Source organism: Enhydra lutris, unplaced genomic scaffold (genome assembly GCF_002288905.1).
Source record: "Enhydra lutris kenyoni isolate GAN:26980312 unplaced genomic scaffold, ASM228890v2 scaffoldscaffold21, whole genome shotgun sequence".
Taxonomy (NCBI): Eukaryota; Metazoa; Chordata; class Mammalia; order Carnivora; family Mustelidae; genus Enhydra; species Enhydra lutris.
The window spans coordinates 49,234,791-49,258,953 of NW_019154105.1; the positions used below are offsets into that span (position 1 = coordinate 49,234,791).

At 38.6% G+C, this 24,163-nt stretch overlaps 1 protein-coding gene across 1 annotated transcript; it reads left to right on the forward strand.

The window, feature by feature from the left end:
* Positions 1-6,369: 6,369 nt before the first annotated feature.
* Positions 6,370-23,567, forward strand: LOC111148868 (O-phosphoseryl-tRNA(Sec) selenium transferase-like). Its single transcript, XM_022505663.1, has 6 exons — positions 6,370-6,408; positions 6,887-7,016; positions 7,134-7,225; positions 18,173-18,266; positions 20,129-20,219; positions 21,617-23,567. Exons 1-6 carry the CDS (start codon positions 6,370-6,372, stop codon positions 21,918-21,920), a joined length of 750 nt encoding a protein of 249 aa, XP_022361371.1. The 3' UTR covers positions 21,921-23,567.
* Positions 23,568-24,163: the final 596 nt, after the last annotated feature.

A 24,163-nucleotide genomic window follows, 5' to 3' on the forward strand; every position in this document is an offset into this window, starting at 1 on the left:
GGGTCCTTTACACCACAAATGCAGATAGTAGTTTGAGCTAGGAAGCTGTCAGGGGCAGGGAAAAAAAAAAATCCAAAACAGAACAAAGCAAAACAAAGCCAAAAACAACAACAACAACAACAACAAAACAAACCAAACCCTTCTCCTTGGAGAGGTTAACCTGGAAAGGTGAGATCCACAGGTCCTAGGGAGCACACTGGTCCGATGGGACACCCCTGCCCCAGCCCCTTCAGCTTTCCCCAATAAGAACAGGTTTCTAGAATGCGACCCAAAATTGAGCAGCTAATTCAAGGTCAGAATTGAGGCCAAAGCCAAGGGTGGACTCATGACAGGGCAGGGGCGGGTCTGAAGGAGGTGGAGAAACCCTTTGCAAGATAGAAAAGTTGATCCAAAGAACATTCACACAGCTTTGGGGTAAACTTTTGTTTCCCTATAAAACGCATCAAGTTCTCTTTGTTCCTTCAATTTCCCATGGCTGCTCTCACTGTGTCCAATGTATGCCCTATTTGCCATTGCCAGGTGACTCAAACGTTCAGGGGTGGCTGTGGGTGAGGTGGGAGGGTCAGTGGAAGGGCGGGAGACAGGAGCCTTTTGCACAGCGACCCCTGGGACTTTTCTTGAAAGCCAGTAAAAATACTCTCCAGTTTTAATCTACTAATTATAAGCAAATGGACCTTTTGACATTAGGAAATTCAGAGGATTTTTTTTTTTTTTTGGTTTGCATTTATGATCATTGTCTATTTTCCATTCCCATCTATTTGCAGTAAGAGTATTTTGGGGCCAACTTGGTTTATGCTATTCCCCCTGAAAAAAAGAAAAACAGCACAACTCCCAACCAAGCAAGCTGCGTATATGGCCATCCCCACGGAGCCCGGCACTTCCTAGGCATGAAATTGACTGACGCACACAAAGGCAGCAGGTGCGGGGGCCACATGCCACTTGCCGCCTTTTTTTTTTAGTGTGTGTTTATAATCAGTAAATGGCTGTGGATGTTTAAACGGTCCCCTAATACTGATGGAGAGCGGATGCCATTAAAACTTGAACTTGTATTGCCACGCAGATGGTGGAAATAAACATCCAATTCTGCACACAGTTTTGTTTGTCTCTCACTTTTAAAAAGATCGGCTGAGTGTCAGGCATGCACAGTGCCAGCGGGGGGGATGCAGGGCGGGGGGCATAGACCGGAGAGCAGGGCTGCTGTGGGGCTCCAGCCTGGCCTTTGTGTGGAGGGCCTCCAAGATGGCAGGGCTTCTGTACGGGGGAGGGGGTTCAGCACAGCCACAGACCCCAGCCTGGAGTTACCAGGCACCAACTCCAAATACTCCTTCACTCTCAAGATGTGGCTTATGCCTGCGCCTTCTGTATTGCAAAACTATTCAAGCCTAACCATACCTTCTGAGACTCCTGCTGCCTTTTTGTCTCCATCTTTCACTTGCTTAGACACATTGAGAAATAAAGTCGATTCAGCGCACAGTGGTGATGGCACCAGATTCAATTTCGCCTGCCCAGCCTCCCCTGCCCATACCCTGGATTGCCTCCTTTCTGGGGGGTGTCATTGATCTACTTCGTACATTTTCCTCCTTCTCCTCTGTACGTGGAAGGGCCTTAGTAAATATCTCTTGGACAAATGATCAACTGACTTTCTCACTCTAGAGCAATAACCAATAGGGTTGACTGTAAGCCTGTTCTAGAAATATTCCTTTTTAATACGTTTGGAAAAAAGGAGGAGTACATTTCTGTTAAATCTGGCAAACCAGTGAGCAGAAGGCACAGGGCCCCTTTGGGGGCCGGGATGTCTTCTTAGCACCTTAAGATCTGGGGAGGAAGCCCAATCCTTGGGGAGAATGCCAGACCTGGGAGGCCCCCTGAAGCCACTTCAGGGCAGAGGCACAGATATGAATGCTGAAGGGTCAATTTCACTGGGCAATGCCCAACAAACCAGTCTCAGATATGAATGCTGAAGGGTCAATTTCACTGGGCAATGCCCAACAAACCATACTTTCATATCCTTTTCCATTATTCCTTAACTTTTTAAGGAACTTTTCCATCATAATTCTATTTTTTTAAAGATTTTTATTTATTTATTTGACAGAGATCACAAGTAGGCAGAGAGGCAGGCAGAGAGAGAGAGGGGGAAGCAGGCTCCCTGCTGAGCAGAGAGCCCAATGCAGGGCTCGATCCCAGGACCCTGAGATCACGACCCTGAGCTGAAGGCAGAGGCTTATTAACCCACTGAGCCACCCAGGCACCCCTCTGTCATAATTCTAGACAAGATTATTTCCACTGTGAGTGGTAGCCAAGAAAGGTTGTATAATTTTCTACACTGGAAATCTTTTTTTTTTTTTTTTAAGATCTTATTTATTTATTTGAGAGAGAGCACGAGAAAGGGGAGGGTCAGAGGGAGAGGCAGACTCCTGGCTGAGCAGGGAGCCCGATGCAGGGCTTAATCCTAGGACTCTGGGATCATGACCTGAATGGAAGGCAGACACCTAACCAACTGAGCCACTCAGGCACCCTCTATACTGGAATTCTTGAAAACATTTTATTTCAGTGATTTGTTTTTATTTCCCTTTTCCCTTTTCCTCTTTAATTTTTAGCAGTCTCAGTTATTTTGAAAGCATGCTCTACTTTGTCATCACTTCTAATTTGTGAGGTGATTTTACTGAAACTTTAATCAGAAAATAACACTTTAAGATGGGTGAGTGATATTTAAATAGTTACTGTATTGTTGCAGATACTATATTAACTTCTAAAATGAGCATTTCTTAAAAGGAAAAAAAAAAACTGTACTTAAATGTTTTAATGTTCCCAAATTGGCCCTCACAAAATGAGTTGGTGGCACTGTTGCTTTAAGCCAAGGAAATACTTGGGTCTTATTGAGTGAGACTTGCTGTTGATGACATTCTAAAAAAAATTATAGTTTTAATTCATCTCCATAGTTCTTCTTAGTAATATGCCATTAGTAATGCCATTTATTGAGTACCCACCATTTGTCAGGCATTCTGCTAGACTTTTAAAGTTTATTAGCTTAATCCTAACAATTTAAGGTGTACTTATTATTTATTTCCTTTCTGCAAATGAAGAAACAAACTCTGAAGGATTAAGTGACTGGCCCTAGGTCCCGTAGCTACAAAATGGCCCATTTAGTTCAGTGTGACTTCAGAGCCTCATATTTTCTCTTAAAAAACAGAGTGCTGAAATTGCAAATACATTCTTGAGAAGATAGTATTGTAGTAATCAGTCAGTGGAGAAAGCTATAACTAAAATGTTTCAGCTTTATTCATTTTATTTTTATTTTTGAAAGATTTTATTTATTTATTAGAGAGGGAGCATGAGAGCAGGGTGAGGGGCAGAGGGAAAAACAGTCTCCCCGCTGAGCAATGGTACTCTGAGACCGTGACCTGAGCCAAAGGGAGATGCTTAACTGACTGAGCCACCCAGGCACCCCAGTTTTTTCTTTTTTTATTTTAAAGATGATGCTCCAGAATGGTTTAATGAAGAGCATATAAAATATTTTGGTATGCATGTGTCATCCCCAGGAAGGTGGCTTTGAGGAACCACTACTTCTGTTTATATAGTAAACTGACTAATTTAGGAGACTGATGGAGTACGGATGGTAGGACAGATTAATGGAGAGGGATGTCGTAAAGTCACAGAAATACGTAAGATTGATTTAGAGTTGGAATGGATTACAAAGCTCCCAGAGTGTGGGAAGCAGCAGCTTCATTTACTAAGAATTTGCAAAAAGTAGGTGTTATACTACTTATTCACAGACCTACTTGTCAGGTCATTCAACAGATACAGGGTTCCCCCTGATGTGCCAGGCATCAGGTTAGGCACTGGGGATACAGTAGTAAATACCACAGTGTCCTTATATTCCTGGAGCAGAAGGAGACAATAAACAATAAGTATGACAGGTCTTGATAAATGCTCTGGATTGGGGAGGGGGTGTCAGAGTAAATGGAGTGATCTGGGAAGTCCTCTCCAGGAAGTAACATTTGAGCAGAGCCCTGAGTAATAGGAAGGGGTGAGCCCTGCAGCTCTCCAGAGTCCAGACAGAAGGTAACAGCAGCAAGTAAGTGCCAAGACTCTGAGGCAGGAGTGTGCTCGGAGGATGTGAGGAAGAGCAAGGAGGCCAATATGGCTGGACCAGGGCGAATGAGGACAGCAATGATAGTAAGAGATTTGAGGTGCCCTGAGGATTGGGGATTTTATCTGTGGTATGGTTGTCAGCTACGGGAGGGTTTTGAGCAGAAGAGTGACATGTAATTTACATTTTTCAGCCCTCATTCTGGCTGCTATGTGGGGAGTAGACTGTAGGAAGGCAAGAGTGGAAGGCTGTTGCAGAGCCCACATGAAGTGTGTTGGTGCCTCAGGCCAGGGTGGTGGCCATTAAGGGTTAAGACATGGTTGGATTCAGATGTATTTTGAGAGTGGATCTTACAGGGTGTGCTGATGAATCAGACGTGAGGTATGAGGAAATGAGAATTCAGGGACTCCAGGGCTTTGGCTTGGGTAGCTGGAAGAATGGAAATGCCACAGGAATAATATTTTGTTTTATAAACGTGGGCTCTTCCTCCAGGTTACCTCAGTTTTAGGACCCGCTGTGCCTTTGATTGCCTGTGTGACTTTCAATAAGGTGCTTTAACTGCCTGGATTTGAATCCCAGCTGTGCTGTTAAGTACATTTCTGACCTTGGGCAGGCCACTTTAATTTTATTATGCCTTAATTTTCTCATCTGTAAAATAGCTATTATAGTAGCATCTACCTCATATGGTTATTATGAGGGCTAAATGGGTTAAAAATATAGAGTGCTTAGAACAGTGCCTGATGTTTAGTAAGTTCTCAGTAAATTTCAGCAGAAATTTTTATTATATGAATAGTAATCTGTTTTATTTGCTACCAGGACCCCTAGCACCTTAAGCAATGTTTGGCACCTGATAGGTGCCCAGATATTTCTTTTGTGAATAAACAAGGAAACAAATGAACTGATAAATGTTAGCCCTTTCCTTCATAGCACATGCTCATATGTTCCCTGTTTTACGTAAGCCCTTTCAGTCTTCTGGTGTTTTTTTCCCCTCCTCATTGATATCCTCTGACTTCAGCGAGAGTGGGTCCAACTTGCTACTTTTTTTTGTTGTTGTTCTTTTTTGTGAAGCAGTTAACGTATTGAGCCATATTTGATGGATATTAACTAAACTTACTATGGTAGTCACTTCATAATATATGCATATATTAAATCATCGTATTGTACACCTCAAACATACACAGAATGTGTCAGTTATATCTCAGTAAAACTGGCAAAATAATGTTTTCATTTAAAAAAAATGAAAAACCCATATTTTACTTCCACATTTATTTTATTTTTCTTTTAAAACATATGTAGGTATATATTGGGGCTTATTCAGTCTGTTTCTTTGATAAAACCATTTGTTATTTGTCAGGCTGTTTGTTTTCTTGCCACGGAGTGCGCTGCCCTTTATGCTTTCTGTGTTTTAGTGATGAAGGGTTCTAGCAAAGTCTGGCAGTGATTGTTCACTTAAAACTCCTGCTCCTGATTGAGACTCACATTTCTCTCAGGAAGCCTTGGACAGTACTTAAATGTTAATAAAAGACAACGCTAAGAATTCCTCTTTGTTTTTATGTTATACTACTTTGCGTGCTGTTTGGATATTTATTCCATCAGTCATTATATGCTTCTTTCTGTTTCCTTGTGATATGGTAAGATTTTCTTTGATTTTAATTTATGAGGACATCAGAAGAGTAACAGGGAAAGGTTAAGATTTAAACAATCATGCGGTAGCTTCCAAAGTAGTCTGCTTCCCTTTCCTGCTTTTGTGCTTTTCCCTATTGCCTGGATCTGGTCTCTCAGATTAGACCAGCTATCTGCTCCTTCTGTTCGCCCTCAGATATGGATGTGGAGGGAAAGTGTGAAGATGAAGGTCAAATGTGGTTGTAATATTAATAGGAATGTAGATTGTGAATACAGATTGAAAATCTGTCACTACAGATAAAGAAAAAAACGATCTTAGTTGAAATTTAGATAATATCTCTATTTTTAAGAGGAGAAAATTGAAGCACATTAGATAGAAGGTCACAGACTATGTTGGATGGGGACTAGAACTTAGTTTTTACGTTTCCGGTAAGTTAAGTATTCAGTTTTTCACTGGGATATTAGATTTTCACTTGAAATTCATTTGCAGTGGAGTGAGATCATCTAAGATGATAACATTAGGAAACGTGAGTTATACAAAAACAGTGCCAAGAGTATACAAAAAAAATTCCATTAGTTGATGTTAAAAATATATTTTTTCTTCTTTTTTGTGATCTGAGTGGTGGTGGGAGCAGAGCTTGTTGCTTAAAGTGGTCATGCAGATGGCCGATTGTCCCAGCATCAAAGGGAAGGATGTAAATGTATAACTGATTGATGGGCAACATGGGTGGCTGCCGTCCATTAGATACTGATGGCCAGTCTTGAACTCACAGAGGGTGTTTAAAATGACTTAATAGTTGCAGGATGGACTGTTGGTATTCTCAGGGAGGAAACTACTCTCCTAGCCAACTCTAAGGTGAAAAGCTGAGTCCCCACCTAAACTAATACTGAAACTCTGCCTTCCTCCCTAGGTTGTTGTGAGGATTTAATGATTTTTTTTTTTTTTGGTATAAAAGCAGATTGTAAATAAAGTGCTCTTTCACATAAAAGGAGCAATATTTAAAAACTTTTTCATCACTAAAAATGTTTTATTGGCACTGTTACAAAGAAAATAAGATATTTGATCTATTTATGATTTTTCATGCATTATTTAATGGTATTTATTTCTTAATAGCAGTTGTTGGTTTTTTTCCAAGAAGCCAATGTTTAACATTACATGTTCTTTCATTCTAGGGGGCTCGTGTTGGCAGAATAGATGCTTTCGTTCAGAGCTTGGACAAAAATTTTATGGTTCCAGTAGGTGGCGCTATAATTGCTGGCTTTAATGATTCCTTCATTCAGGAAATCAGCAAGATGTATCCAGGTAAAGAAATAACTAACAAAAATCCATTTATACCTAGGCTACTATAAAAAAAAAAAAAATCTTAATTTCTAAAGGTTTTCCCCCCTTCCTGAATATAATTTATTTATCTTATCTCAGGAAGAGCTTCAGCTTCACCTTCTTTAGATGTCCTTATTACTTTATTATCACTTGGATCAAATGGCTATAAGAAGCTATTAAAAGAAAGAAAGGTAAGCTTTCCCTTTTGGTATAAAATAGGTCTAAAATCTTGACTAGAATTATTCCAAATTATTGGTGTTTTTGCCTTTGGTTTGCCACGTTGAGAGTATAGATGGCTAGTGTGATCCTAAGGGATTTACTTTGATGTGGAATCATTCCAGGTGATTTCAGTTAATCATTTTGTCCTGTTTATTCAGATATTGTGAGTGATCTTGGACAGGTGAGTTTGCTTTTTTTTTTTTTTTTTTTTAGAAACTCTTACATCAGAGATTCTTACTAAGTTTAGTAAAATTCAGTTCATTTATCACTTAAAGATAGAGGGTCTTGAGAGACAAATGGACAAGTTTTTTTCTTCTTAGTTTTTGGAAGTCTGAAGACGTGTGTAGGTGTGAGATGACAGTCACAGAGGAAGAACCAGGTCAGAAGTTGGCCAGCTTCTCATTCTAAAGTAATACATTCATCTCTTGTCATTACTGGAATGCTGAACTCATTGGTTATGTTGGCTGTGAAAAGAAAAGTGACATTTGTGCTTGAAAACTGGACTTTGTCTCCAACACTAAAAACTGGCTTAATTAATTCAGGACAACTCCAAAATTGTAGACAGAGACAGTGTTGGCAGGGTGGGTCAGACTAAAATGTTTTATTCATCTCCCATCTGGGAGACCTAGAGGCCCCTGGTACAGTTTTTGTATTTGTGTAAATTTCTAACATTTAGTAGTAATTATAATCCCTGAGATTTATAATATATTTATGTATTTTTTTTGTATTTTCTGATAGATCCTCTCAACAGCCTTATGAATATGTAACAGAAGTTGAAAAATTTTGTTCCTACTTTCCTCTAGTTATCCCTTTCCCCCCACCAGTTCAGTCCATAGGAAAGTAATTGCTTACTTTGTATTATGAGGACATCTCTTAAGATTTATGAGATATAGGAAAAGAGGCTCAACCTCAGTCTTTAGGAAATGCCCCTGAAAACCTGGGAGATACCACTACACACCTAGTAGGAGGGCTAATATAAAGAACACTGACAATACTAAATGCTGGCAAAGAGCTCAAGCAAGTAGAGAACTCTCAGACATTGCTGGTGAGAACACAAATGGTACAGTAACTTTGGAAAACACTTTCACGGCTTTTATAAAGTTAAACATATGCTCACTGTATAAAGTAGCTTTCCCACTCCTAGCTATTCACTCAAGGGAAATGAAAATTTATGTCTGTACAAAAACCTATACATGAATGTTCATAGTGATTTTATTCATAATTGCCAAACCCTGGAAACAACTCAAATGTCCATCATCTGGTGTATAAACAAACTGTGGTGCATATATACTCAGCAATAAAAAGGAACAAATTACTGATATAAGCAACAAAATAATGGCTCTCAAATGCATTATACTAAATGAAATAAGCCAGACTCAAAAGGCTGCATGTTGTTTGGTTTCATTTATATGCCATTCTGGAAAAGGCAAAAAATATCAGGACAGAGAAAAAAATCAGTGGTGGACAGTTGTGGGTTGAGGGAAGGGACTCATGGGATGGGAAAATGGGCTGTATCTTGGCAATGGGAGTAGTTTCACAACTGTGTATGTTTGTCCAAATTCATAGAAGTGGACCCCTAAATAATGGGCCTCTGAAATTTTGCTATATGTAAATTATGCCTCAATAAACCTAACAAAGATTTTCAAATGATTAGAATAAAAGTCCGGTTTGATATACTCCCAGAGGTAATCATCATGGTCATAGATTGTTGTAGCTACAAAGAGAAGACCTCAATAAATGTTCCAAGGAACCTTTTCCACATGACGGATGAAGCCTGATTATAAATGAGCAAAACTATCATGGGTTTATATTGTTTATATGAGAACTTAGTTGTATTAGATGCCAGTGGGCCTTAGCTCTCCTATAACTGATTGTTTCACTATGAAAAAGATGTTTGAACTCACAGATTTTTTTGTGAGGTGTTCCCATTACCCTCATTTTTACAGGAAGTAGAAGGATAGAGAGCTAACATGTATGAGGTAAACTGTGAGACATGGGTTCAAAGCTAGGCAGTTGAGCCTTTGATCCACTGTCTTAACCTCTGAACTCTACTGCTCTTTCCTTATGTAGATAAATAGTCTGGCCTGGTAGCTATATAGTTATCTTATATAGCTATAAATCTGAAGACTTGGGTCTACTAATAGCCAGTGAAGGCAAAAACAATGAATAAATTTAGTGATCGTGGCCAAAAAAGCGCAGTTATATTTTAGAAAGGATATAACGTATTTGCCTTGTGCAGAATCACTGTTGTTGGGAATGGCCCATCCCTGACTCCAGGTGATCCTAGTGAGACTATCAATCACAGCACCCCTTCCTGCTCTGTCCAGAGCAGTGGGCATGTGATCTGGCTAACTTGGTTTGCAGGTGGGCATGTAGAGGTAGATTGCATCCAGCAGGTTTGATAGGTCCTTTAGAGAGAGAGGGTTTGCTGCTTTGCAGATATATAAGGAGATAATACTCAGCTGCCATATTTCTGGCCATGCCAAGAAAGCCTTCTTAGGACTCGAGAATACAAAAGGGAAACAAACTAAAAGTCATTTGAGTCTCTGGATCGAGCCATGCTTGCTTGTAGACTTGGCTGTGAGATGAACCAACAAATTCCCTTTTCCGTTTTAAACTAGATTTCTGGGGTGCCTGGGTGGCTTAGTCAGTTAAGCGTCTGCCTTTGGCTCTGGTCATGATCCCCAGGTCCTTGGATCAAGCCCCACATCGGCCTCCCTGCTTAGCAAAGAGTCTGCTTCTGCCTCTCCCTCCTGCTCCTGCTCTTTCTCTCTCTCTCTCTCAAATCGATAGAATCTTAAAAAAAAAAAATAAACTCGATTTCTAACACTGATATTTTGATTCCCCTTACACCCTTGAGTCCTTTGTAATGTTTCTCAACATACATTTCCTCCTTTCCCCTTCCACTGCCACCACGTGTAGCTCAGACCCTTACCGTAGTACACCTGGATGCTTACAGTAATTGACCAATTCTTCTCCCAATCCCCAATTTTAGTCTACTCTAATATGCTATGTTATAGCATAGCAGAGTGCTAGATTAATATTTTAAAGTTCTTCAAGTTATTCTGCTTTGGGTTATGGTTGCCGGCAAGACAAAGTCCATATTCCTTAGCCTGCCATCATGATCCTTTATAGTCTGCTCTCACATTACTTTGGCAGTATTGGACCCTGTCATTCTTTATTCAGGCAGAGAAATGTTTATGCATAGGCCCTAAGGTAAATTCACAAATGAGACTTGCATAGTCTCTACCGTCATGGAAATTATAGTCAGGGGAAATCTAGATATTAAATAAACAATTAAAAATCTGTCCGGCATTATGAAAAGGACAAGCAGAAGGTAGGGGAGCGTGTGGCAGCTAACCCAGTTCCAACAGGGATGGGGAAGGCCTCCCTGAGGAAGAGACATCTGTTCTACAGAAGTACAGCTCATCCATTTATTAGACTCCTATGGTGTCATCATTAACTCGAATGGATGGCTAAAATAACTGTTGAACTGTTAAAGGGTATTTTAGACTGAATCTAGAAAGCAAAGTACTATGCCAGTTATTGGAGAGTTTGTTCTAGGTAACTTCATAAAACTGGTCTTCCTTTGGGATAAATTCAGAGTCAGTCACTCTGGAGTGGGGCTCAAACACCTGCATTTGTAACAGACTTCCCTGATGAATTTGATGCACACCCTAGTTTGAAACCCATTGTTTAGGGGACACAGAGGTCACTTGTATCTATAGCAGAAACTTGGAAAAGAAATATAACAGTGTCCTAGCATTTGAATACATAGGTTGATAATATTTTATGGAGTTTGAGACAGACTGTATAAATATCCCAAATATCAAAGCTTAACAATATAACTTGTTAGTTACCTCTTTATTTCTGATCTTTTCCATTATCCTAGATACAGTCTTATATTGTGGCTGCTCTTTACCTTACAATGATCCCTCTGCAGATTTGGCTAAAAATTCATTTTTGGAATCTATAATAGCTCTGATAAGACTATTACATAAAGTTTTAAGTTAGACATTTAAAGATTATTCTTTATAATATAGATAGAAACTTTAAAACTTTTTATATGCTCTTTTTATTATATCAAGCAAATATACTATTTAATATTTCCTATTTCTGTTCTTGAATTGAAACTGTATATGATAACTAATATTATTATATATTTGCTCTAATAACTTAGTTTAGTTTTAATAAACTAAAACAGGTCTTGAGTGATTTTGTAGTTAAATTTATTGAACTAGCAAATTAAGCTGATTATCTGAGTGCATGCCCCCCAGAATCACCATCAGGTCTCTGAAATGAAATTTGGTCCTTGATTATAGGTAGTCTGGGAGACTAGCTTCCACCTTGGAGTTTGCATTCATCCCTCTACTCTTCATGTCCTTTGCTTGATATTAGTAGATGCTCATCAGATGTTGGTGGAATGAACTAATGGATGGTATTTGGGAACACCTAGGTTTAGTTTCATATAGTCATCTCTTACGTTGCACAGAATAAGTATCTTTCTGGATAATTAGAAAGTAAATTAACTTTTTGATCCTGACTTACATTATGAGTTAGATGTTGTCATAGAAATATTTCTCTATATATTTTTAGTTGGAAATTTGTGAAAAGAAGTGAGTTGAAATGGTGATACCTGTTGTGTGTGACCGTTATTATACTTCTGGAAGTAGTTCTTCCTCCCTAGCAGGTATTTCTCTTCCAAGATAATTTCCTTACCTTGGGATTTTGGACTTGTTGATTTTAGGGGTGCCCTGTCATCTTTTTGGAATCTAAGAATTTCCATGATGCCATGGTTCTTTTGACTTTTCACATTGAGGTTTTGACTTTAAAATTTTCAGATACTTTTAGGGAATTCCAAATACCCATGCGTGTGTAACTTTTGCTTAGCATGAAAAAGAAAAACCACCTGCTTTGGGAATGACCTGTAGGAATATGTAGCTTGACTGGTAAATAGATCCAGCAGGTAGCCCGGCTTTGCTTCCCATGGGGACTTTGTTAATCATTGTATAAATATTCTGTAGGCCAGATTTTATATTCTAGTGATATTTATGAATCAGATGGCTCCATCTCAGATATCAAGAGGTAACCTCTCTTTGTAACATCCAGAACTTTGTTCTTTTCCTTTTATCTAGATGGAGTAGAGTTGAATTCACAGGGATAGGACAAGAATAAGATTGTAGCTACAGGGTATTAGCATATGTCTGTAAGGGTCCTGCCAGCTAATGTTAGTTACTATTTTTTAGTTTTTTTTTTTTTAAGATTTTGTTTATTTATTTGACAGAGATCACAAGTAGGCAGAAAGGCAGGCAGAGAGAGAGGGGGAGGCAGGCTCGCCGCTGAGCAGACAGCCTGATGCGGGGCTCGATCCCAGGACCCTGAGATCATGACCTGAGCTGAAGGCAGAGGCTCAACCCACTGAGCCACCCAGGTGCCCCTATTTTTTAGTTATTTTTAAAAAGACTTATTTACTTATTTGAGAGAGAGCAAGTGAGCGAATGCGAGTATGAGGTTGGGGGGCAGAGGAGAACGAGAAAGAATCTGAGCAGACTCTGCACTGAGCGCAGAGCCCTAGGCAGGGCTCAAACTCCCGACCCTGAGATCATGACCTGAGCCGAAACAAAGAGTTGGATGCTCACCTGACGGCGCCACCCAGACACACCACTAATGTTATTTTATCTGGAAACTCTTTTAGGAGGGAAAAGTAGGTGGGTGGGAAGTCAGCATTTTTATGAATGTTTGCTGTGTGCGAGGAGCTCTGTGAGGTTTATTATATTATTTCATGTGCTACTTAAAGCAAGTTTATGAGGTAGGTATTACCCCCGTTTTACAGATGAAATTGAGGCTCAGAGACATTAAGTACTTACCCAAAGAGCACAAAAAGTGCCAGAGCTGCCCCTGAAACCAGGTCTGTGTGATTCTAAAGCCTCTGCGCTTTGTGTCTCATCACCTTCTTCTCACTGCTTCCGCTCACTCATCCAGCATTGAGGGAGGGCTTTCCCGCTCTGGGCTAGGCATTGGCGCCCTAAAACTTAAGATCTCGTGACTCTCTGTTCTTAGCTACTAGAGGTATGTAAAACCCCAAAGGCTCTAATATATTAATTGGTTTTATTTAAAAATTCTTTGTATAGAATGTACTTAGAGTCTACCTGAAGTAATCTTCAAAGGATCGAAGTGCTCCTTTGAGAACTCTGTCATTTTAAGTGAGTAAAAGTTTACTCTTTAACAACTTCATTCAACAGGCAGATCTTTTCCTTGAAAAATGTGGATGTCCTCGATAAACCCTAATTGCATATATGTAGCATAAATATTGTTTTTTTATTGGATTTGTTGCAGAAGTAAGGGCTTCTTTTGTTTAAATGGACTTGCTTTTGAACTGTGAAAATTTAATCGTGATAGTTTATCGGTTCAGCTCTGGAGAAGCTAAGGTAAAGCTATTTTGCTTCAGCCAGAGCTATTTATATACCATCACTGAGAGCTCCTTTTCATATTATCGGTGTTATTGCGTACTAAAAAAAGGAGTGTTAAAAGAAAACTTAGGATTTTTTTTTTCCTGTGCCCTTATTCACCACAATGATATTTTTAGAGGTTATTTCATCTAGTATATCTCTTCAGAAAGGGCTTTATCTTTTCACAGCAGAGGCAGACAAGAACTCAGCTTGAAGCCATTCCTTCTCAAGTCTTCTTTTTTGAAGGGTGAAAGGATCAGAGAGAGTGGAACTGTGTGTGTGAATTGAACCTCTGCCCTTAGCCCCTTGCCGAGCCACACATTTTCACCAGGGGAGAAATGGCCATAAATTTAACTGAAGAGGCCTTTAAGAAAAGGGGTTAAAATTTAAGACACTATTTCTAGGAGTTTCTCTCAGCAGAAAGAAAGATCAGTCTTAGAAGTTTCTCCTGACTTCTGTTTGCTTCCAGAGAACGCCATCATTCTGCTTAGCTTTCCTTTAAAAGAGCACTTTGCTGAACAGGGCAAGCAGATAATCATTCACTGTTGCAAATACCTGCTGAATTGGCCGAGTATGGAAGAGGAATGACAGCAGATGGCTGCTCCAGTGGCTAGCATTTGTTAGCTGAGGCTCTGGAAGACAAGCTAACTTCTAGAAGAACATCAGACATACAGCTGCAAACACTGTCCTGTAACAAAGCTAAGTTTGGAAACAGGAGTAGATTTCGCCCTGAAAGTGGAGTTGTTGATGTCAACAGAAGCATCTCATTTTGGGCCTGGCTGTGGGGTCTTGACAGAAGAGTGTGTGGAAGCTGCACTTCAGCCTGAGCTGCACAGCCGGCCGAGAATGCCCAGGTTCTTTCGGAAGGCCGCAGGCCCAACCGTGTGCTGCATTTAGTACTGGTATCCACACCTACGGACCTCGGTGTGCATGGATCTGTACCCATAGGCTCTTGTCCATCTGCCCTTCCATGGTATTGTGAACATGTTAGACCACTTGTTAGGTTTCCCTTCTGATTTATTACCAACCCTATAAGACATCCTATAATAATTTGCGAAATTCTCTTTTCGTCTGCTCTTGTAACATGAAACAGTATGTTTCAGAAAACATGATTACTTAGGACATTTTCCCTTAAAATTTTGTGAATTATGCACATTTGGGGGCTATGGGGAGGGATAGGCTAAATGTTGGGCTTCACGACTGCAAATCAATTTACAAAAGGCCATGTGAGAGATAATGCTTAATATAATTCAACTTCCCGTCCATTAACATCCTGAACTATGGTGTAAAGTTTTGTATTTTTATTCTAGAAATATAGCTGACATTAGCATTCAGGTATGCAGTTCAGTTTATCTCTAGTGAAGAGTCTTTTAAAATTAAGTTAAATATAGCACAAAAGACATAGAAAATCAATAATATTTCATTTCTTTTAAGTAAGATCTTTCTATATACATTTGCTTTGGGTGCTTATAAATTTCTCCCTTTACAGAAGTATTTTATAATAAATGTCAGTTATAGATTTAACTGTGGCAAAAAAAAAAATAGTTCAGGTTTTGTAGTGCCTTTAATATATCAGGAAAAAACTGCTTAGCTAAGTAGTAGTGTAGGAAATAGTGGTACGATCTCCTAAATGATATTTTAAAAATGTAGTGATATTAATGGGAGAGCATTTAGGACCTTAAGCTGTCAAATATTATAGGATTCAGTATCTTGTGCATTAAGGTATTTAAGCTTCTTTGCTTATTGGATTACCTCTCATTACCCTTTACACAGAGTATTTGTAGATGGATGTGAACTTGACTCACAAATATTTTCTTTTTTGTCTAATTACTCCCATACTAGTGATAGGTAAGATTTATTTTACCTTAGCATTGTGTCTGTAGTCTTAAGATGTTAGCTGCAGTTAAAACTGAATTCTAGTAGCGTTAGGAAGTGATTGCTAGAACCAGTTAAAACTGATTTGTTAAAGTATTAGAAATGGAATATTAGGAAAATCTCAATTTTTTTAATAGCCATGTCTGCCTCAGTAAGTTTAAAAACAGCCTCTAGGGGTGTTACTAAGGAAACATTTCCTCTTTTTTTTGGAAATAGCTAACTACAAATTAAGTACATATTAATTACTCATCAGGCTTCTCTTAGCTTATGTGTGACCACAGTGTGATTACTGTGGCAGCCATACTAGGTAGAATAGTATTTTAGATTTGTCCTCATCGCTGAAATAAGTATTTTGCTGTTACTGTTCGGGTAGAAAATGTAGGAGTCTATAAAAGGCATTTCCTGTCTATCAGATTTGTTTCTGCTTATGAGAATTTGAATTTGAAACTTAGAGAGATGCAGATTAAGACTTTGGTGTGTAACATAGTTGATGAAAAATCAGCAGTTTGTATCTAAATTAAAATATGTCACTGCTTTTTTTTTCTTTTTTAAACAATACAGAGCATTTAAATTAGTGATCTAATTCCTTTGTAGTTGTTGAAAATATAAAATGAAACCCAGAAGTTCTACTGTTCATTAACATTGGTATAGTACTAAAAGATTACGAATTACTCCAGTTGCCTGAAAAACTCTTGATTTATGCATTCCATTTGATTATCTTACTGCTGCACCTTCTGAAGTGAATGTCAGAATAGTAGTTTAAGAGGGAAGGCCTTTCTATATGTCTAAGAAAAGATGCCCTAAACAGCTTTTTACAATTTGCAAGTGGTGATAACAGTTGCCTCCTTAAATATTTCTCGGCACTTTTTTTTATTAAAAAAGAAAGGCTTACTACGTCTTATAGTAACATTTCCTCTTAGCTTCATTAGGTATGACAAGTATGGATGTTAACTTTTTCATTTAAAAAAATCAGCTTATTTTAGTGATCTAAGTTTTCCCAATCCTGACTTGCTGAGAGTATTGATATTACAAAATAGTCTAAAATTTTAAGAATGACTATTTAAATTTTTTTCAGGTCAGAGTATAAAATATACCATGTTGACAAGGGTAAAAATGTTTGTGGTCTTAAGTAGACTCATTAATAATTGACAAACTTGGTACAACTTTTCCTCTTCTTAATCTTTACTTAACAAAAGATGGATTTAGTAGGATCAGACTATCTAACTTTTACCTTAGAAAAAATTGAAGCAGTTTTTGTGGCCTTTGAAGTAGAAATATCATTTCCTGCTGTCTCTTTTTGGGTCAAGCTCTGTTGGTCATTGGCTCTTTGGTGTATCTCTAGAGTTTTATGTGTTTTGACTATAACTTGGAGGAAGTGAGTGCAAATGGGCTTCTTCAGGAAAGACTTATTTGGGCATATTTTTATATTAACACTTTATAAAGAGCTTACTTTCTAGAAGAAAGTATAATTTTCAGTCAAACAGTTGACAATTTAATATTTATTTACAATATTTTATTAAACTTTGTTGAACTACTTACATGTGTACATGAAATTTTATACTTCTAAAATATTTTTATTTTATTTTCTACTATTAGATATTATTTATTTTCCAGAGTATTAAGAATACAGTTTTTCATTTTTAGTTGCTATATTCTTTTGATTTGAGGGAATTGTTGATTTTGAGTTTGTGCAATTTAAAGAAAATGCATTTTAAAGTACTTTTTCCTAAGTTACTCACATACTAAAAGTCTGGCACAGTCTTCTTGGTGTTTGGAAAACAGTGAAGAACACCAAGTCCCTGCTTTCAAGTTTTCCCATTTGAGCAGGTAGTCACCGGGAGTATTCATTTAAGCAAGTCCATGAGGTATTTTCAGATTGTGATAGGTACAGTGGAAAACCCAGAATATGTAGTGGTTGGAGGGAGATGGGAGTACATTAATAGGGAAGTCATAAAGGGAGGTCCCATTCAGGGGAAGCAGGCATCAAGGTTCTGACCCCAGAAGGAGCTTGACACGTTCAGCAGTTGGAAAGGAGGCTGCTGTGGTGCTCTACTAAGTGGGGGAATGACTGTTACTCAGTTGGCTGTGTTGGCTGGCTAGTTCATTTGGGGCCTTCTAGGTAATACTTACAGAGAATGGAGTCAGTCATTGGGAAGGACATGATCTGATTTATGCTTTTCAAAGACTGCATAGGGCCTGTGCATGTAGAACAGATTAGAGGGGCTGGGAAGTTGGCAGAGAAATCATTTAGAATCTTTGCTGCGGTCCAGGAAACGGGTTGATGGCTGCTTGGATTCCAGTGGTTGCCCTGGAGGTTCTGAAAAGAGGATGAATTTGTGATAGATACATAATAGCCCCAAAGCAGGAAATATGCTGGTCCTTTGCCTTCTTTACCTAAATCCTGTGGTTTCTGATCATTGTGGCAGCTTCGAATCTCACTATATTGTGTCAAAGGAAGAATTGCTGGTAGGGCATGTAGATGAGTTAATTTACAGCACAGACATCATATCAAATAGATTTTGTTTTATTTAATCTGGCAAGTTGCAGTAAGCATTTATTTGATTTTTTTAAAAATGTACCATTTTGTTGTTGCAGGAAATGTTTTCATATTTGTCCAGCCAACTAGAGAAGCTGTCAGAATGCTACAATGAAAGACTGTTGTATACACCTCACAATCCCATATCTTTAGGTAATATATTTTTCTTAAGGAAAAAAAAAAAAATCATTGCTTCTTAACCCTCCCCAGCAGGGCGCTGGTATTTCTAGAAAGAGTATGAATTCTTTGTGGTTACAATGATATTTCTAAATTCATTACAGTATTAATTTGGAAATTGAAAAAGTTTAGCCTTTTGAAATGCTTTAATGTATTTCTGAGATAAAAAGTATACACTGAAAAGAATCCAAATTGATATTAAGTATTATAATGCATATGCAGAAAATGATACTTTAACTCCTGCTTCTAACCAAAATAATTTAGTCACTAGTAAGAACTCTAAAAATTTTAAAAAGTTTCTACCAGTTTACAAAAAACTATAATATTAGAAATTAAATCTGTGTTGTTTTTAATACTGTGATTGTTTTCCTGACTGTCTATGTTAGAGAACTCTGTATTCATGATAATTTCCTTTTATAAGGACTATATATTTTTGTCACATAGTACAAGGACTATGAAACAGGTTAATATGAATGTTGACTTTTATGCATTTAACTTTCAAGTTTCCTTATTATCCCTTTTGTGAATGACAGTTACCCAACTTCATATTTTATGTGTATCTAAGGAAAGTAAGGACTCAATCATTTGTAACTGAAGCCTATTTCAGGAATAGGCTTCCATGGAAAACCATTTGCCACTGATACATAATAAAACCCACCCTAGTTAGTCCTTGGCTGGTTTCTAATCTATGTAAATGTTGTAGAAGATGATAAGGTATGGTTTGAATCCCAGTTCTGCCATTTACTAACCTCTAACCTCCTTTCCCCTATCTATAAAATAGAGACAACGATCCTTCACAAACAAAATTGTTAAAGAATGGTTAAGGGGCACCTGGGTGGTTCCGTAGGTTAAGTATCTTGATTAGGCTCTTGATTTAGTACTCTTGATTTAGGCTCAGGTCATGATCTCAGGGTCATGATTGAGCCCCATGTTGGGCTCTGAGCTCAGCACAGAATCTGCTTGTCCCTCTCCCTCTGCTCCTGTCCCTACTGCTCTCCCTCCCTCTTTCTCAAATAAATTTTTAAAAATCTTTTTTAAAAAATGGTTGAGGTTATCAAGTATATAGTATACCATATCAGGAAATGGTAGCAAGCAGTAGTGGTGAGAATATAGTTTACTCACATAACATCAGAAAGATCATTCTCCTTTTCATATGCAGAAGTTGATTTTACTTAGTCTCACATATGTACTGAAAATTTCCCACATTCTCATCTTATATGTTCTTAAAACACGGTTGAATTTGAATAAACTGCCATATTGATCATGACAGTGTTCCATTTTCAATTGGCAAGTTCACTCTTTAGAAGGGTGATAGGGAAATTCTATTCTGATTCTTACTGTGTTAATTTGTATTAACATCTTTTTGTCTGATAGGTAAACAGATCCTTACTATCATTTATTTAGTGCATTAAAATGAAATCATGCCACTTGGCAATGAATAAAAAATAATGTCTCCATGCCAGTTACAAAAAAGTACATGATCCTTTTGTCAGAGGTACTTAGAGTAGTCAGAATCATAGAGACAGGAAACAGGATGGTGGTTGTGGGGGTGGGGATGGGCAGGAGGAGAATGAAGAGTTACTGTTGAGTAGGTGCAGTGTTTCAGTCTTACAAGATGAAAAGAACTATGGGCGTGGATGGTGGTGGTGTTTGCACAACAGTATGAATGTGTTTAATAGCACCGAGCTGTATGCCTAGAAATGGTTAAGATGGTAAGTTTTATGTTGTGTGTATTTTAACACACACACAAAAGTAGGGTCTCCTTCATTAAGTGTTGATTTTTGAGGGATTCTGTGCTGCTGAACCAAGGCGTATTGGGATCCTTTTTTCTTTTTCAGCTATGACACTTAAGACACTAAGCGAACACCGGGACAGATCTGTCACTCAGCTTGGCTCAATGCTTTTTACCAGACAGGTTTCTGGAGCCAGGTAGGTATGTGTGAAAGAGGCCTGGACTTATTTGCGTCTCCAAAAACCTAACTGTATTTTTCCTAAACAGTTGACCCCAAGTATATGCTGAGCTCCGTGTGAGTGTTCCTCATGGGTGAAGGAACGATGAGGCGGAGAGTGTGTAGGGCTATGGTAGCCCATGTGTGGAAGGCCTGCACTTGAAGCAGTCTCAGAAGGAGAGGGACCTTGTCTGTTTTCATGGACATCCAGAAACAAAGTTGCATCACCCCTCTGTACAGATTTTTATCGTTATTTTCCTTTGTTGGATCATCTTCAGTGGTGTCACATTTTGGTGCTAGAGATAAGTCATCTTCATTACTAAATTCAGATGAAAACATTTTTAAGGAAAAGCTCATTTCCTAAACCAAAAAGTTAGGCAATTCTTGTCTAAGTACTGCCTTTGAAAAATGGACTTTTTGCTCTTACATGTACATGTCTTAAAAATGCATTTCATTTTTCATTTTATATTTGATGAGGTCAGAGAAAAAGGACTTGGAAAGAACTATCTTGCTCTAAGTACTCTTCTTTACGTCCCTTTATTAAAGAATTTCTCTCTGACTACCAGAGATTAGAGATTTCACATCAAAGGACAACTTTTTAAAAGAAAAAAATCTTAGATTAATTCAGCTTTTACCTTGATGAATTATATCCATTCATGGCATAGTTTTGACGCTTCTAAAATGGTTTTCTTGGCCTTGCTTTTAGTGTTGCCACTATTTGTCTTTTTGTTTAGGATGATTTAATTGACTTATTTTTTTTTAAAGTACCGTTAGAAATCTGCTTATATCAAGTATGCCAATGAAATCAAGCTTACAGAATGCATGTGCCATCACCAAATATCCCTTTATGCTGACCACCACCCCCGTAAGCAGTCACAGAATTCTTTCTGGATCCTTGCATTAAAACCCTCCATTGCATAGCACGGATCAGATAGGTGGAATTTTGGTTTGTTGATTGTTGGAGGTGATACACAGCAATTCGTCAACGTGGTTTGACTTAGAAATTTCAGTATTCCATTTGAAGTATATATATGTGAAGTCAGATTCCATATTTAGTACAAAAACAGAAATAATTTTCTTTTTTTTTCTCTTTGAAGAAGGGGCAAAGGTATTTGTGATTCCTAGAAGTAATAGCTTTTAATGGAAGATAAGTCATTGGTCATCTCCAGGCAGCACTCTTCTACGGAGAATAGCCGTGTATTGTATAATTTTATCTTAAGGCTGCCACCGTCTATTTTCATAGGCCCTGATTTATGGCTGTTTTTAACTTCTTTATCAGTAGATCTAAGGCTTAGTAATACTGGTATCTGTTGTTTATGGGTAATATTCTGTTAACACCACCAGACATATTAAATTGCTAAATCTTCTCCCTTTCAGGGTTGTGCCTCTTGGGTCTGTGCAAGCCGTGAGTGGCCACACCTTCCGAGGCTTTATGGCACATACAAATAATTACCCTTGCGCTTACCTCAACGCTGCAGCAGCCGTTGGAATGAAGACACAGGATGTGGACTTGTTCGTGAAGAGACTTGACAAGTGTTTAAAGACAGTAAGAAAAGAACAAAATAAAGAGAGTAATGCATCTGCAGTTGAAAATTACAACAAAACTGAAGATGTAGATATTGAAGAAATGGCCTTAAAACTAGATAATGTGCTTCTTGACACGTCCCAGAATTCTTCATGACATGTGTAAGGTTTCTTTTTGACTATTTGAAAGAAGTGATGAGGCTACAGTACAAACAAAGCAGTTTAAAGATAGGGCTTGAGGTTTTGGAACTGAGAATGTCTTGGAGGATTTGGAGGATATTTGGTCGAGGTACAGACTGGGGTCTGAGCTAGCCATCTGATGACTTGCTATTTTTTTTATTCTTAGACTGCCTCAATTATTATGTTCCTTAACAGATAAAACTACCATTAGGATTTTTCTAATTGTTAGAATATTTGTCAATTAAGCGTTATGATTCAGATCATTCTTACTAGCGTGACAAGTAAAATTACTTCTAATTCTTTTTGAAATGTGTAAATTGTTTCTTCCTGACCATTCTCTACCATTCACAAATGACTTCTGTTTCTGGTCACAGAGAATTGAGAAAGATCCACTACTGCTATTTACAAGATGTTGGTGTCTGTAAGTCACATTCTGCCTGTGAAATGGTCATTCCCCAGGGAAGCAGAGTCCAGCGTAAGCTTTAGCTTTCACTTAGTGGTTCTCAGCCGGGGATGATTTGCTTATATCTAAGCAACACCTGGGGACATTTTTAGTGCTCACAACCTGTGGCGTGCTCTTGACATCTAGAGCTGGAGGCCAGGGGTCCTGCTGCTCAACATCCCACAGTGGATGAGCGGCTTTCTGGAACACAGCCCCAAATCTCAGAAATGCTGAGAAGGAGAAATACCACCATAACCCAACTCCTCAAGCAAAGTTTCCCACAGCAACTTTCCTTATTCAGTAGTGCTTCAAAGAAGAAAGCATTAAATGTTACCAAATTATATAGCGTTAGATTCTTAAGTGATAAGCTGGGCTGCCTGTTCTAAACCTGAGATTATATGGCATTTGTGCGTTTTTCCATTTGGGCCAGTGAAAGCTTTCTCCCACTGTTTCTGCTCTAAGCAGGCTTTGCATACTGGTTAGTTCAGGTGTTATGCACAGCCATTATCAAGAGTGGTTAACTTGGGTATTTGGGGATCTGTTTTTGCTAGGAAGGTGAAAATGATGTAGTAGGATGAACAGGTGTATTTGCCTCCTCCCCCCTCCCACACGCTCACTTTCTTAGTCTGATATTCCAGACTTACCGGCTGTAACAATTTTTGTTGTTTATGTTTTAAGAAATAGACTAATGCCTCCAAGCCTGAGGAATGAGCGAAGCTTTTGAATACGCCAAAATGCCAAAGCCATATTCCTCAAGACCTGCTCGCTGGAGCGGTGTTTCTATGAGATGCTCACAGGGATAAAGTATTCCATGGGCAGATCATTTTGGGCCTTCGTAAACCTGCCTATCAGCACATTAAAGGCTCTGAGAATTCCTTGGAAATTAACTTAAGTGTGCCCTTATCCAAATGTGGCACCCTTTTCTCAACTAAAAACTTACTGGCATCCCACTGAACATGCTTTCAAAAACACTGCAGTTGAGAATGCGGCCTTGGTTTCTGGGTTGTGTTTTTCTCTGTCACTTGCTGGTGTAAACTGTCTCACATACGAGCTCAGACAGATACCACCCCTGTCAGTGCGTAAGTTAAAATACTCTAACCCTAGCTTGACCTCCTTGGACGTCATAAAGTTTAATTATCAATATTGTAAAGGTTACTTTTAAGTTAATTATTGTATTTGGGGTTCTAATATTTTAGATATCTTTTTTTTTTTTTTTTAAATAGCTGTAACAACACACTCCGGAGGAGTCATACCTGGGTGAAAAGGTGGTGTGAGGTTTTTTATGTGGATTTGGGACCGAGCTGTAGAACCAATAAAGCGAAAGGGTCCCAACCATGCCTCTGGAGTCTGCAAGAGGGAATGGAGCCGTGTTGCAGATGCTAAGTGCTGCTGGCACAGCTTCCTGGATGCCCTGGGAGCCAGGGCGGGTTTCTAGAACAAGTGATCTATACCGTGTGAGCGTCATTTAGCTTGAGAAGGCCGGAGCCGAGAGACCAGCAAATGTTTTCTCATCTGCAGTGTATCAGCAGTTCTTGGGCTTCAGCTGCTGAATAGATAATAATTCTAATTGAAGATAAATTACATGAACCCACATGTGAATGATAGATGTGTTGTAACATTTCATTCCTGGTGCATAAAATCAGCTGCAGTTTTTATTATTAGTTCTTTCTTTTCAGAGGTTTTGGAGTAACAGCTCTGTTCCTGCTGGTTTAAATTTGACCTTGAGGTCCTGGAATTCACAAGAGTTTCTGAAGGGGTGCTGTAGGTTCTGCTGATTC